This window comes from Rhinoraja longicauda, chromosome 10 (genome assembly GCF_053455715.1).
Source record: "Rhinoraja longicauda isolate Sanriku21f chromosome 10, sRhiLon1.1, whole genome shotgun sequence".
NCBI classification, from domain to species: Eukaryota; Metazoa; Chordata; class Chondrichthyes; order Rajiformes; family Arhynchobatidae; genus Rhinoraja; species Rhinoraja longicauda.
In genome coordinates, this window is record NC_135962.1 from 14,342,574 (window position 1) to 14,358,203 (window position 15,630).

Sequence of the window (15,630 nt, forward strand, 5' to 3'; positions counted from 1 at the left end):
AGAATCTGCAGGAAAATTCTTGGTGATGTGGGGAACATAAAATGAGATTGGTACAGGATTAGTATCGGATTTGCTATAGGGAGAGGTTGAGCAGGCTAGGGCTTCATTCCTTGGAGTGCAGGAGGATGAGGGGTGATCTTATCGAGGTGTACAAAATCATGAGGGGAATCAATTGGGTAAACACACAGTCTTTTACCCAGAGTAGGGTAATCGAGAACCAGAGGACATAGGTTTAAAGGTGAGGGGGAGAAGTTTTAATGGACACCTGAGGGGTAACTTATTTACAGAAAGGGTGGTGGGTGTATGGAACAAGCTGCCGGAGGAGGTAGTCGAGGCAGGTACTATCACAATGGTTAAGAAACATTCAGACAGGTACACGGATAGGGTAGGTTTAGAGGGATATGGGGCAAAATCAGGCAAGTGGGATTAGTGTAGATGGGGCATGTTGGCCGGCGTGTGCAAGTTGGGCTGAAGGGCCTGTTTCCATGCTGTGTGACTATGTCAGGAGTGTGAATAGGTGATTGATAATTGGCCTGGTCTAAGTGGCTTTAAGGGCCTTCTTCCAAATTTCTGGGGAAGGTGATCCAGAACTGTGGCATTCTGAATAAGGAAGAAGGCTGTGACTCACTGAGCCAAGGATGATCCCAACAAACAGCAAAGACAGAAATCTTTGCATTATCCATTGTGATGCACTCCTCATGTATCTATGGAGCCCCATGACTCAAGGTTTAATACAGCTCCTGAATATGTGCAGACACTTTTCATTAGGCTTTTTCTTCCCTCGACTAACTTCCTCTTGGTGAATGGCTCCTAACAGAGACAGTTATTTATGCCTCAGATGTGAAACATATCTACTACGTACGTTCAGACAGGGTGTTTGAACTCTGAGAAGGGATGGGGAGCAATCATCAAAGCGTGACAGTCTAAATAAATGGAAACTCCTAACTTCAGGCGTTTGGCATCATTTCACGGCGTGGATTTCCTGCACGGAATAACTGGCAAAATATAACTTTCCATATCCCTTTCGCAACTCCTGCCTCCACGCACCGCACTCCACCCACTCGCTCTCTCTCCACACACGCACAAACACTCGCACAACTCCTTCTAAATGCCAGTCAAACTCGCAGCATCTAATCCCTGGGATTTGCAAAGCACTCAGATGCACAGACCATAAATACCCCCCCCCCCCCCTGGCCAGAGCAGGTCTAAACTTTGACCCAGAGTTTGGAAGAAGAAGGCAACAAAAGAACAAGAGAAAACGTCTCAAGAAGGCTTTGTGTTTTTTTTAACAAGAACCTGCAGGAACCTGTACCATCGCGACGTTGTGGGGCGATTCGCTTTCCCACTTTCAGGATGATCCTGGGGGTTTCTGCTTGGATGATGCTGTGCATTTTAGAACTAGTTTCTGCTGCCGACCAGGTAAGGAAGCTTGTACCTGGAAAAGCAGCTCAGAGCTGCGCTCAACAGGCAGGGAAGAATTGATTGTACAGTATTTACTTTCGAGTTTGGCAAGTAACCTTTTTTTCCCCCCCGCTGTTAAATCTTTACCCCTCCGGGATGTAAAGCAGGCTGAGGATTTATCTGTGGGGTATGTGCATGTGTCACCTGGTAAGGGAATAAGGAATTAGCGAAAAGTCATCTTTAACGAACTGCAATTCGATGGGATTCATTGCCGGCAGTGTCAGTGCATTGATTATGATCGTGGAAAGAAAGTGATCCTTCTAGTGAACCCCCTGGATAAATGGACATCCCAGCGGTCTGGGTGATTTGCCTTGACCGGGCAGGTAGCTTTGCATTTGATCAAATTCGGTTATTCCGAAACAAGGTTTGCTTTTAGCTCTTGCATGAGTCCCACTGTGATTTGCGAGTTTTCCCATCCCTCCAGAATGTGCATATATCCCATTTAAACCGAGCGTTGCTAAAAAAAACCATCTTCACCTCACCTGAATCGGCCGTGTATCTGCAGAAGTGCTCTTAAGTCGCTTCTTTGTCTGAGATATTTGTCACATCAGTTTAAAATTTGTCGACTTGAATAGACAAAATGCACTGTCACTTTATGAATCCAGATGCATTTCTAATTGGTAAACTATGATGGCAGAAATGGTGAGATATTGGTACCAGTACCCATATTTGCCAGTCCTAGGTATAGCTGTGGACTTTTATAAAGTTTTATAAAAAAGACTACAAGCAAAGGGTGTGCTTGTTGTGGTTGAATTACTCCCTTGGTTTCTGAATGACGTACAGGTATGTAGGTTAATTGGCTGGGTAAATGTAAAAATTGTCCCTAGTGGGTGTAGGATAGTGTTAATGTATGGGGATCGCTGGGCGGCACGGACTTGGAGGGCCGAAAAGGCCTGTTTCCGGCTGTATATATATGATATGATATGATATGATATGATATGAATGCTGGGAGATGCGAATGAATAAGATGCATCTACTACTTTACCAAGTGTAGAAGCAAAGAACCGCATATGCTGAAGACAGTCTGAAGAAGGGTTTCGATCTGAAACGTCACCCGTTCCTTCTCTCCAGAGATGCTGCCTGTTCCTTCCTTCAAACTGCATATGCTGCTTTATACCAAAGATAGACACAAAGTGCTGGAGTAACTCAGCGAGTCAGGCAGCATCTCTGGAGAAAAAGGACGCTTTGGATTTGGACCCTTTTTCAGACTGGGACCAGGAATCGAGTTACCAAGTGTACTGTGCAAGAGATGTAACAGCTGGTATTTGAGGCTAAAATGGCGTCACTCTATCTACCAGGGTGGTCAGTCGGAGGTTGGATGATGTGTAAATGTTGACTCTTGAGAAGCAATTAGCTATGATAGCCAGTAAGTGGAACCATGTTGTTTGTTGCACGATTAGCCTGAGAAATGCAAGGGCAACTGTGTAACTTTGGTCCCACCAGTCACCTTTAGGCAGGTAAACACAAAATGCTGGAGTAACTCAGCGGGACAGGCAGCATCTCTGAATAGAAGGAATGGGTGACGTCTCAGGTCGAGACGTCTGAAGAAGGATCTCGACCCGAAACGTCACCCATTCCTCCTCTCCAGAGATGCTGCTTGTCCTGCTGAGTTACTCCAGCATTTTGTGTCTATCTTTGGTTTAATCCAGCATCTGCAGTTCCTTCCTACACCTTTAGGCAGGTACCAGACTTGATCCCGCAATACAACCGTGGCCTGTGTCTTCAGTGCAGGAGAGTGGGTGTAAGTTCACAGTGCACAGATTTGTCTGCAAACCTCATGGTAGTGCAGCTATCTGGAACATAGAAGCACAAGAATGAGGACATTGTACTGTGATTGAGTAATTAAAGAGTGTGTTTATGTTGAAGTTTCAAGCGTAATTTATTTTGGCACAAGAAGGCCAAATGGTTAGAAGCTGTGATAAACATATGCAGATAGCACTGAAGGGAAACGTAGAACTTGCTAACCTCATCATGTTCCAAGTTGTTTTTATAACCAAAGAGTTACTTTTGCACTGAGTACTGATGTGGTGGAGGCAACGTGCTGCCAATTTACACAGAGTAAGCTCTCGTCAACACAGAAAGGGGAAATGAAGAGCAAACCCTATTCCAGTGTAGTTAGCAGGAAGATTGAACAGGCCACTAGAGAACATTCTTTGAAATAAGTCCACAGCATCCTTTAACTAAGACGGGAGATTGGACCTCTGTTTAGCATCGGTTTCCGAATGTTAATGAAATCGATGAATGTGGAGACAACACCAACAAAAAGGCACTGTTAGAATATCAAACATGAACCTGATGAATAACAGAGAAGAAAGGTTATTGAAAATAGTCCTCCATAAGGAATACCAGTGTGTATTTAGTTTAGGTCAGAGATGTAGTGTGGAAACAGGCCCTTCGGCCCACCAAGTTCACGCCAACCCTCGATCACCAGTTCACATTAGTTCTATTTTATCCCACTTTCGCATCCACTTCCTACACACCATGAGTAATTTACAGAGGTTAATTAACCTACAAACCTGCACATCCTTGGGATGTGGGAGGAAACCGGAGCAACCAGAGGAAACCCACGTGGTCACAGGGAGAACATGTAAACTCCACACAGATGACACGCGAGGTCAGGATCGAACCCAGGTCGCTGGCGCCGTGAGGCACCAACTCTACCAGCTGTGCTACTATGCTTCCAAACGCTCCATTTTCTAGAAAGGAAATTTAACCTGCAATATTCTGACCAAAAGATGAGAAGACTACTTTGTGAGCCATGTCAATAGACAATAGGTGCAGGAGGAGACCATTCGGCCCTTCGAGCCAGCACCGGCATTCAATGTGATCATGGCTGATCATTCTCAATCAGTACCCCGTTCCTGCCTTCTCCCCATACCCCCTGACTCCGCTATCCTTAAGAGCTCTATCCAGCTCTCTCTTGTCTGCACCTTAAAGACAATGGGGGAACCTTCTACACTTTGGTATCTCTAAAAAATGAAAGAAACTTATGTACCCAGTAATGGGGGACATTACCTTGAGTGGTGTGTATAATGCAGTCACCACTGATGCATAGATGTGATTGAATCTGTTTCTCTGGTAAGAAATATCTGATAACATTAAAGTGATTATCATGGATTGGGTGACATTTCTGGACTTTGGGTAATTTGAGATACGATGAATGGCAAGTGTGGCATGCCTGAGAAGAACAGGTGACTTGATTCTAATGGTTTTTGGCAAGTTGGGGACACCCGCCATCCCTGTCACTCCCATCACTCAGCCCCAAACCACCTGAAGTCGAGGAAGAGCTTCCTTCACACAGTCCAGCCACTGTCACAGTCTCCACAAGCAACCAGACTAGCCTTGTGGGAAAAGAAATGCAGTGAAAACCACCGCCATGAAAAGCTGCCAATCCCAACCAAGGAACAGCTACCACCTGGTCACAGGTGTGACTGGAAGACCTGGAAGTCCCTCAATAGGCTTCGTACAGGGATGGGCCGATGCAAGACCAATATGAGCAAATGGGGCTATGCAGATGTGGCAGACACAGAATGTGAACGTGGAACATCTGTGCAATCCATGCCACATCTATTAAGATGCCCACTTCTTGGTGAACAATGCTGCCTGGAAGATCTAGCGGTGACAAACGAGAAGGATGTCCATTGTGCAAGAGCCTGGCCGAACATCTGAAACATAGATAATGGACACGAAAGAAGAATGGTTTTTACATCCCCTACCGGGATTTCCCTCAACTTATCCGAGACCATTGGAGATTCATTTTAGTTTTTAGTTTTAGAGATAAAGCGCGGAAATAGGCATTTCGGCTCACCGAGTCCACACCAACCAACGATCTCCCACAAATTAACACTATGCTACACACAGTAGGGGCAATTCACACTTTTACCATGCCAATTTATCTACATACCTGTATATCTTTGGAGTGTGGGAGGAAACCGATGGTCTCAGAGAAAACCCATGCGGTCACAGGGAGAACATGCAAAGTCCATACAGACAGCACCCGTAGTCAGGATCGAACCCAGGTCTCTGGCACCACAAGTGCTGTAAGGCAACAACTCTCAACAATGCTGCACCACCAAGAGGCTGATTGCTGTGAGAAATCAACAGTTTTATTTTTGTTGTATCCGTCAATTACCGGAAGAGTAGAAGGTGAATTCATTAGTCCATTCTCTTTCTCCACTTTTCTAGCCTTCTATATTGTTTAAGTTCCAAGTAATTGTGACTTAGGACCTTGGTAAATGATTCCGTCTTTATTTTGAAGATAGACACAAATTGCTGGAGTAACTCAGCGGGACAGGCAGCATCTCTGGAGAGAAGGAATGGGTGACGTTTCGGGTCGAGACCCTTCTTTATTTCATTCTGTTGCTACATCCTGTACACTGGCATGGGACCCAAAGTTTTCTATCAAGGCTTGGTACAGCATGAGGACAGTTTGAAAAGGGGACATTGCAGTAAGCGGAACATAGCCTGCCGGAATGGAGCATGGCCAGGCTTGGTGTGATATCTGGGCTGAAATGGAGAATAAATGTTAAATTATGTGACATCACCAGGAAAACGCTCGCGCACGAGAGGTGAAGTGACCTCAGAGAAAGACAGGATTCAGAGGCAATGAGCAGGATGAAGTTGTGCTGCCTGTAAAAATTATAGTGCCCAGTTAAAGGAATCAGATACATCCCAAGAGATCCTATGCGCTGTTCCTGATTCCAGTAAATTGCATTCCAATTCATGTATGGCACCAGTCATTCAAGGCCGGCAGATCCATGACATTTTTGATCCGATTGGCAAAATTGCCTTCAGTAAATCTATCCAGTAAATATACTTCTATGCATTTCTATAATGCATTTAACACTCGGTGGGTCTCGAAACAATTTCCAGACATTTACATACTTCTGAAGTATACTCTGTGGTGAACACTACACTTGCACCGATACACCATTTTCTTGCTGGCAGTCTTGTCTCAGTGATGGTTGTCATGCTCCATTGAATAGTTCTACATCCATAGTTCCTATTCTGAGACTTGAACTCAGAGGGTGGGAGGGAGAACTGCAATGCTGGAGGTGCTGTCTTAAGATTTTTAAGGGGTTGGACAAGTTAGAGGCAGGAAACATGTTCCCAATGTTGGGGGAGTCCAGAACAAGGGGCCACAGTTTAAGAATAATGGGTAGGCCATTTAGAACTGAGATGAGGAAAAACTTTTTCAGTCAGAGAGTTGTGGATCTGTGGAATTCTCTGCCTCAGAAGGCAGTGGAGGCCAATTCTCTGAATGCATTCAAGAGAGAGCTAGATAGAGCTCTTAAGGATAGCGGAGTCAGGGGGTATGGGGAGAAGACAGGAACGGGGTACTGATTGAGAATGATCAGCCATGATCACATTGAATGGCGGTGCTGGCTCGAAGGGCCGAATGGCCTCCTCCTGCACCTATTGTCCATTGTCTATTGTCTATTGAATCAGATGATCTTACTGTGCAAATGGGTGCAAATGAACAAGTAAACCCCTGTCACTCTTCAACGAAGTTGAGAGACATCCTGGTGAATGCTTCTTTAGCTTAGTTTAGTTTAGTTTAGAGATCCAAAGGATAACTCTGGCTTTTAAGATCATGCTTCCAGAATTAATCACTTACCTAATGCTACTTGAACTGACTTTCTGGCTATTAACTCTCTGCTACTTGTCAGACTTTGCTGGTGACTGTGTCTCCAGTAATTGGCCTTCAAAGGGAGTTCATTCACTGTAAAGCCATTGGGATGCCTAAAGTCAGGAATGGTGGCTGCAACAGGATGTTTCATGTTCTCTGTTGTGACCAGGCAAATGCCGAATGGAGACATCAGTGTTCTTGGTTCCCTAGAGGCAGCAAAAAGGCAGTTTTAAAGCAATGTTAAAGTTCACACAGCATGCAGGCATTATCCCATCTCACGCCGAAGTTATTTTCCTCACATTCCTATTCACTCTATCTAGATTCCACCAATCATCTCCACACTGTGGAAAATGTACGGTGGAAAATTAATCTACCATCCGTACATCCTTGGGATGTTGAAGGAAACTGGAGCATCTGTTTTTTTTAATAGAACATGAGAATTGTTGCAAGATCTTCTCCCAGAGCATTGAATAGTTTGTTTAAAATCCAAGATAGTGTGAATTTTGTATGGTTTATTCAAAGATCAGCTTTTCTTATTCCCTTGTTGCCAGTTTGAGAGCAATGAATTCAATTTCCTGCTGAGGACCTGAACACAAGCAAGTGAAAGTGATCATGAAGTTGTGAAGTAAAAACCCAAGCAACATTGCCTTGATCCACTGAGGATGAAGATGATAATACTTAAGGTCATAAGGTCATACCGTGATAGGAGTAGAATTAGGCCATTCAGCCCATCAAGAAGAGTGGGAAGACAGAGGATTGGGACTCTTTTAAAGAGCAACAAAAGTTAACTAAAAAGGCAATACGGGGAGAAAAGATGAGGTACGAGGGTAAACTAGCCAATAATATAAAGGAGGATAGCAAAAGTTTTTTTAGGTACGTGAAGAGGAAAAAAATAGTCAAGGCAAATGTGGGTCCCTTGAAGACAGAAACAGGGGAATTTATCAAGGGGCGTGGCTGTGTTCTGCAGCTGCGGCTCACCGGCAGTCTCTCCGTTTTTTTTTGTGTTTTTTTGTCATTGTTGATGTTAAATGTACGTTTTGTTTTATTTTTAATTCTGTGTATGTAGGGGGGTGGTGGGGGGGTTGGGGGAAACCTTTTTTAAAATCTCCTCCTCAACGGAGATGCGACTTTTACCGTGTCGTACCTCCGTTCGCGCAACGGCCTAACAACGTGGAGTCGGCGGCCTCCAGCTGGGATCGACCTCGAAGACTCCGGTCGCAGGGCCTGGACTTACCATCTCGGAGGCTTCAGCCGTGGGCCCTGCAGACCGCAACATCGGGAGTTCGCAGGTCCCTGGCTGGCGACCGGCTTTTGGGAGCTCCAGCCGTAGCAGCTTCGACCGCCCCGAAGCACGAGGCACGATCAACCCGCCCGCAGGCCCTTCATCGCCCTGCGTGGCCCGGCCGCAGCACTTTACATCGCCCGGTGGGGGCTCAGGACTCTCATCGCCCTGCGTGGCTCGGCCGCGGCATTTTCCATCGCCCGGTGGGGGCTCAGGACTTTCATCGGCCTGCTCGGCTCGACCCTGGGACTTTCCATCGCCCGGTGGGGGCTTCAAGGGGTTGGGAGCCTCGATCGCCTCGTGGCGCCACGGGAGAAGAACGAGGAGGAGATAAGACTTTGCCTTCCATCACAGTGAGGGTATGCCTAGAGCAATCACTGTGATGGCTGTTTTGTGTAAAAAATTGTATCTGTGTGTCTTGTGTTCTTTAATGTCTACTGCCGGACCCTGACGTGAGAGGACGCTGGCGTTGAGTATTCGCCGCTTTTCCGTCAGGATAGTTTGTCTGTTTGTCTGTTTGTTTCTATGTTAATTGTATTTGTAAAGCGCTTTGTGCATGTGTTAAGGCGCTATATAAAATAAATATATTATTATTATTATTATTATGGGGAACAAAGAAATGGCAGACGAGTTAAACCGTTACTTTGGATCTGTCTTCACTGAGGAAGATACACACAATCTCCCAAATGTTCTAGGGGCCGGAGAACCTAGGGTGATGGAGGAACTGAAGGAAATCCACATTAGGCAGGAAATGGTTTTGGGTAGACTGATGGGACTGAAGGCTGATAAATCCCCAGGGCCTGATGGTCTGCATCCCAGGGTACTTAAGGAGGTGGCTCTAGAAATAGTGGAAGCATTGGAGATCATTTTTCAATGTTCTATAGATTCAGGATCAGTTCCTGTGGATTGGAGGATAGCAAATGTTATCCCACTTTTTAAGAAAGGAGGGAGAGAGAAAACGGGTAATTATAGACCAGTTAGTCTGACATCAGTGGTGGGGAAGATGCTGGAGTCAATTATAAAAGACGAAATTGCTGAGCATTTGGATAGCAGTAACGGGATCATTCCGAGTCAGCATGGATTTACGAAGGGGAAATCATGCTTGACAAATCTACTGGAATTTTTTGAGGATGTAACTAGGAAAATTGACAGGGGAGAGTCAGTGGATGTGGTGTACCTCGACTTTCAGAAAGCCTTCGACAAGGTCCCACATAGGAGATTAGTGGGCAAAATTAGGGCACATGGTATTGGGGGTAGGGTACTGACATGGATAGAAAATTGGTTGACAGACAGAAAGCAAAGAGTGGGGATAAATGGGGCCCTTTCGGAATGGCAGGCAGTGACCAGTGGGGTACCGCAAGGTTCGGTGCTGGGACCCAAGCTATTTACAATATACATTAATGACTTAGACGAAGGGATTAAAAGTACCATTAGCAAATTTGCAGATGATACTAAGCTGGGGGGTAGTGTGAATTGTGAGGAAGGTGCAATAAGGCTGCAGGGTGACTTGGACAGGTTGTGTGAGTGGGCGGATACATGGCAGATGCAGTTTAATGTAGATAAGTGTGAGGTTATTCACTTTGGAAGTAAGAATAGAAAGACAGATTATTATCTGAATGGTGTCAAGTTAGGAGGAGGGGGAGTTCAACGAGATCTGGGTGTCCTAGTGCATCAGTCAATGAAAGGAAGCATGCAGGTACAGCAGGCAGTGAAGAAAGCCAATGGAATGTTGGCCTTCGTAGCAAGAGGAGTTGAGTATAGGAGCAAAGAGGTCCTTCTACAGTTGTACCGGGCCCTGGTGAGACCGCACCTGGAGTACCGTGTGCAGTTTTGGTCTCCAAATTTGAGGAAGGATATTCTTGCTATGGAGGGCGTGCAGCGTAGGTTCACTAGGTTAATTCCTGGAATGGCGGGACTGTCGTATGTTGAAAGGCTGGAGCAATTGGGCTTGTATACACTGGAATTTAGAAGGATGAGGGGGGATCTTATTGAAACATATAAGATAATTAGGGGATTGGACACATTAGAGGCAGGAAACATGTTCCCAATGTTGGGGGAGTCCAGAACAAGGGGCCACAGTTTAAGAATAAGGGGTAGGCCATTTAGAACGGAGATGAGGAAGAACTTTTTCAGTCAGAGAGTGGTGAAGGTGTGGAATTCTCTGCCTCAGAAGGCAGTGGAGGCCAGTTCGTTGGATGCTTTCAAGAGAGAGCTGGATAGAGCTCTTAAGGATAGCGGAGTGAGGGGGTATGGGGAGAAGGCAGGAACGGGGTACTGATTGAGAGTGATCAGCCATGATCGCATTGAATGGCGGTGCTGGCTCGAAGGGCTGAATGGCCTACTCCTGCACCTATTGTCTATTGTCTATTGTCTATTGTCTATTGTCTACTCCGCCATTCAATCATGGCTGATCTACCTCTCCCTCCTAACCCCATTCTCCTGCCTTATCCCCATAATCTCTGACACCTGTACTCATCAATAATCTATACTTTATTAATACTTTATTATCACTTGTACCTAGGTGCAGTGAAATGCTTTGTTTTTGAATACTAAGCACACAAAAGAGTCGCTACAAAAGTGCCGACTAAGTAACAAAAAGTACTCATCCTTTCTTCGCCTCCCCCCACGCTGGGTTCCCATTAGTTCTTGGTACCCTCCCCCCCCTCCATGTGGGGTCCTCCCTTTGTTCTTGACGGCACGGCTTATCCACCTCAGCCCGACCTTGAGACTTCGACCTAGGCCCGACTCCGGCTCCGACCATGAGGCTCCGATGCCGGGACTCTGAACTCCGGCCACCAGGCCTCTTACCTTGAGGCTCTGACCTAGAGAGACTCCGACCCTGGGATTTCAACCTTGCACCGTCCGCCTTCTCCCAGCCACGATTCTGGTAGCTCATTCTTAAAAGCCAGCGTTATCCTTTAGTCTCTATGCTCACAGCCAAGACTTTGCTTCCTGTACCTGGTTATGGTAATAGTAGGTGGAGGAAAGGAACCCAGGGCAAACCCATAAATCACTGTCCCACGACCTATAATCAAAAGCTCCTGCTACTAATAGCTTCTTTACTTCCAGCGGTGACTCAGTTGGTTGTGCACTTGAGTATGTGTGAGAAGTCGGTGAACTGACTTCCATTCTAGAGACTGAGCCACGAGCCTCATAGTTCCTCACACTGCTGAGTAAGTGTTGTGCTGATGGATGTATAAACGTTAAACTGATGCCCCATCGGCTCTATCAAGTAGATTCAATGATTACATGGCATCCTTCTATCCTTCTGTCAAAAGGTCCCTGGAGGATTATCACAATGCTGTTGATAAAAGTTTCCATTTTGGCTTCTTGATTTTATATTGCATTGGTGTCTGCATTTTGGAATTGGCTGTAAAGCAATTTTGGAAGTCTGGAATGGAACTTGGCAAGGACAGGAATGTGAATTAGCCCATTATATGACATTTGTATCATATTTGCAGTGAGAAATCGGTGCTTCATTCTATGTCCAATAATTTTTTAATACTAATAATTTCTGAAGACATGTAAATTCAAGTTTAGTTTGACATTGCACTGAAAATACCTTCAAAAGGACCAAAATCTCCTCCAGTCTGTGGGGGAAACTGTAACTGTACAGCTCACTGCTCATTAAAGGTTGCAATTGGGATGTCATTATCCCAACGGGCAGAAGAATGGTGATTTCTCATCTCTCCATACCTGCACTTTGTGCTCATGTTTTAGGGGAAGGAAAGGCTCCTATTAGTCTCATGAACATGGCCCAGATCATGTGGTGCATTTGCAGATTTGGAAGACATCTCAGAAATCCTCGGTTCGGATGAACATGGATGACAGAGAAAAGGAAAGTTCCTCCTGAAGTTCCAGCCACAATTTATGCCTTGTAAACAGTTTGGTCATCTTCCTTTGAAGTTTGAATCACAGTCAGAAAAATGAAACAATGATACAAGTTACTTAAGACCATTCTGTGGGGCAAAGACATTCAGACCCGTAGATAGTGTAGATAAGCTGGAGTAACTCAGCGGGTCAGGCAGCATCTCTGGAGAGAAGGAATGGGTGATGTTTCGGGTCGAGACCCTTCTTCAGACAGGTTAGGGATAAAGGAAATGAGAGATATAGATGACGATGTGGAAAGACAAAGAACAATGAATAAAAGATATCCGAGAAAGTAACAATGATAAAGGAAACAGGCCATTGTTAGCTGTTTGTAGGGTGAAAATGTGACACTAGTGCAACATAGGTAGGGGAGGGATAGAGAGAGAGGGAATGCCGGGGCTAACTGAAGTGAGAGAAATCAATATTCATACCACTGGGCTTTGAGCTGCTCAAGCCAAATATGAGATGCTGTTTCTTCAACATGCACTTAGATGAACTGGGGTCTTATCGTCTGCCCCCTCAAGATCGGCTGCGGGAGGCACCCCCAGAGCACAAAGGCTGAATGGTGGCTGGGCGAGGAGAGGGATGACCATTCGGTGGACAATCCAGATCAAGGTGATGACTGCAACGGGCCTCTAAGGCCACCTGCAGATTGGACTTTGAAAATGGCACCAAAAGCTGGCGACTCTTGCTTATGGTCTCAGTGGGCTACTTTTGTACACTTTGTACTTAACCTAGGATTGTACTTATGTATGATAATAATTTACTGAACTGTACGGAAACAAACATAATTTCAGCGTACCTTGGTACATGTGATAATAAAGAACCATTGCACAATTGAACCATTGAACCATTGTGCTGGTCTGGAGCCTTTGGCACAATTAAACACATCTTTCAATTCCTCTTGCGTTTCATCTGGTCATCTATTTGGATGGCACAACACTTATTTCGTTCTTTTCTAATTCAGCGGTAGTTATTAAATCACCAGCAGCAGTTCTGCACCATAATCTCCAGTAACCTTGAAGGTCCATCCTTGGCTTCCTACTGTTTCTCATCCAGATGATGGCCTTTGACACCATTACCTGAAGATGCAGCATTAACTTCCCCATTAATGCTGACAGCTAGCTCCTTCTCCTCACCATTTCTCTCGCACCTTTAAACTTTGCCTACATAGCTACAGTGAATTTACTGACATCCAGCTCTGTGTTTCAGCCATTGTCTTTGGTTCCTGCTATAAACCCCATTGACTCCACCTCAATCCCCATCAGGTTTCTGAATCAGAATCTGATTACTTGCAAACAGTGTCAGGTTTCGCTGTGTAAGAGCTACTGCTATGGCCAGTTTCCGTGCTGTATCTCTAAAACTGTTGACATGTTCCATATTATCACACTTTTGCATCCACTCCCTATGCAGCTCGGCCGCGGGGCCTTCCATCGCCCAGTGCGGCGCGGCCGCGGGACACCATTCTGCTTTAGTTAAACATTTTGTTCAAGATGGCCGCGCCGTTGTGTTTGGCTGCCTGCCACTGTAACTTTCTTTTTTTTTTTCCTAATCAGATGTGCAGCACTTTGGTCAACGTGGGTTGTTTTTAAATGTGCTATACAAATAAAATTGACTTGACTTGACTATGTCCCTCTCCCCTACCCTCTCACCATAGTCCTGAATTTCCTTTTCCTTTTGGTCACTTGGCCAGTTCTCTTTTGAATTGAATTTCCCTTCACTAATTTCCTTGACATTCCAGACCCCGACCACGCACTGCATGAAAGTATTTTTCCTCGTGTCAGTTTTGGTTCCTCTGCCTTCATTCTTCTTTCTGTGTCTTCTTGTCCTTGACCCCTCTGGCAATTGAAAGTTTCTCTCTATCCATTCGGTTTGTGATTCTCATCATGACTTTAAATTCATTTTTCAGACACTTCACAACCTCCAAGGAGAACATTTCAGCTTCTCCAGTTCTTTCATACAATGCAAGTGCTGTATTCAATGGAGGCACAAGGAACTGCATATCTCTCCTCAGATTCTGTCTGACATGCTGAGTTCCTCCAGCACTCTGTGTTTTGCTCAAAACATCAGCACCTGCAATCTCTTGTTTCTCTCCTTCCCAGCTCCGAAGAAGTGTCCCTGACCTAAAATATTAACTCTTTCTTTTTCCACTGATGTTGCCTGACCTGCTGAAATTTTCTGGCATTTTTCTGTATTTATTTCAGATTTTCCAGCACCTGAGTCTCCTTAATAAAGCCGGCACCAATATAATTTCATAGAGTCATAGAGTAATGCAGTCTGGAAACAGGCAATAGACAATAGACAATAGGTGCAGGAGGAGGCCATTCGGCCCTTCGAGCCAGCACCGCCATTCAATGTGAATATTCATGGCTGATCATTCTCAATCAGTACCCCGTTCCTGCTTTCTCCCCATACCCCCTGACTCCGCTATCCTTAAGAGCTCTATCTAGCTCTCTCTTGAATGTATTCAGAGAATTGGCCTCCACTGCCCTCTGAGGCAGAGAATTCCACAGATTCACAACTCTCTGACTAAAAAAGTTTTTCCTCATCTCTGTTCTAAATGGCCTACCCCTTATTCTTAAACTGTGGCCCCTGGTTCTGGACTCCCCCAACATTGGGAACATGTTTCCTGCCTCTAACGTGTCCAACCCCTTAATAATCTTATACGTTTCGATAAGATCCCCTCTCATCCTTCTAAATTCCAGTGTAAACAAACCTAGTCGCTCCAGTCTTTCAACATAGGTTATTAAGGGGTTGGACATGTTAGAGGCAGGAAACATAGCCCTTTGGCACAACCTGCCCACACCGGCCAACAATGTCCCAGCTACACTAGTCCCACCTGCCTGCGCTTGGTCCATATCCCTCCAAACCTGTCCTATCCATGTACCTGTCTAACTGTTTCTTAAACGATGGGATAGTCCCAGCCTCAACTATCTCCTCTGGCAGCGTGTTCCATACACCCACAACCCTTTGTGTGAAAAAGTTACCCCTCGTATTCCTATTAAATCTTTTCCCCTTCACCTTGAATCTATGTCCTCTGGTCCTCGATTCCCCTACTCTCGGCAAGAGACTCTATCCTCTCATGATCCTCTCATTTCAGGGGCTTTCATCGGTGCAATTTATCTGGGAGTGGGAACAGGAAGGCACAAGTCAAAAGAAGAAAATTCCTGCAAAAACAATTGGTAAAGATAAATAGGGTCTGAGTAAGGAACAGAAGGTTTGTAGATGCAACCAGAAGAGAGAATAGGCCTAATGTGGAGGCTCCATTCACATGTACAGAAGAAACTAATTAACCAAAGCTAATGAGCACCAGAGGCATTTAACCACATAGGATTTTGCTCTTGTGCCAATAACATTAGTCATAGATTCATAAAGTCATACATTCAGC

At 45.2% G+C, this 15,630-nt stretch overlaps 1 protein-coding gene across 1 annotated transcript in view; it reads left to right on the top strand.

Annotated features, from left to right (window-relative positions):
• Positions 1 to 1,353: 1,353 nt before the first annotated feature.
• Positions 1,354 to 15,630, top strand: part of LOC144597612 (fibulin-7-like) — a 51,359-nt gene continuing 37,082 nt past the window's right edge. The window contains 1 exon segment of the mRNA XM_078407118.1: positions 1,354 to 1,419. Coding sequence (XP_078263244.1) covers positions 1,354 to 1,419 — 66 coding nt within the window.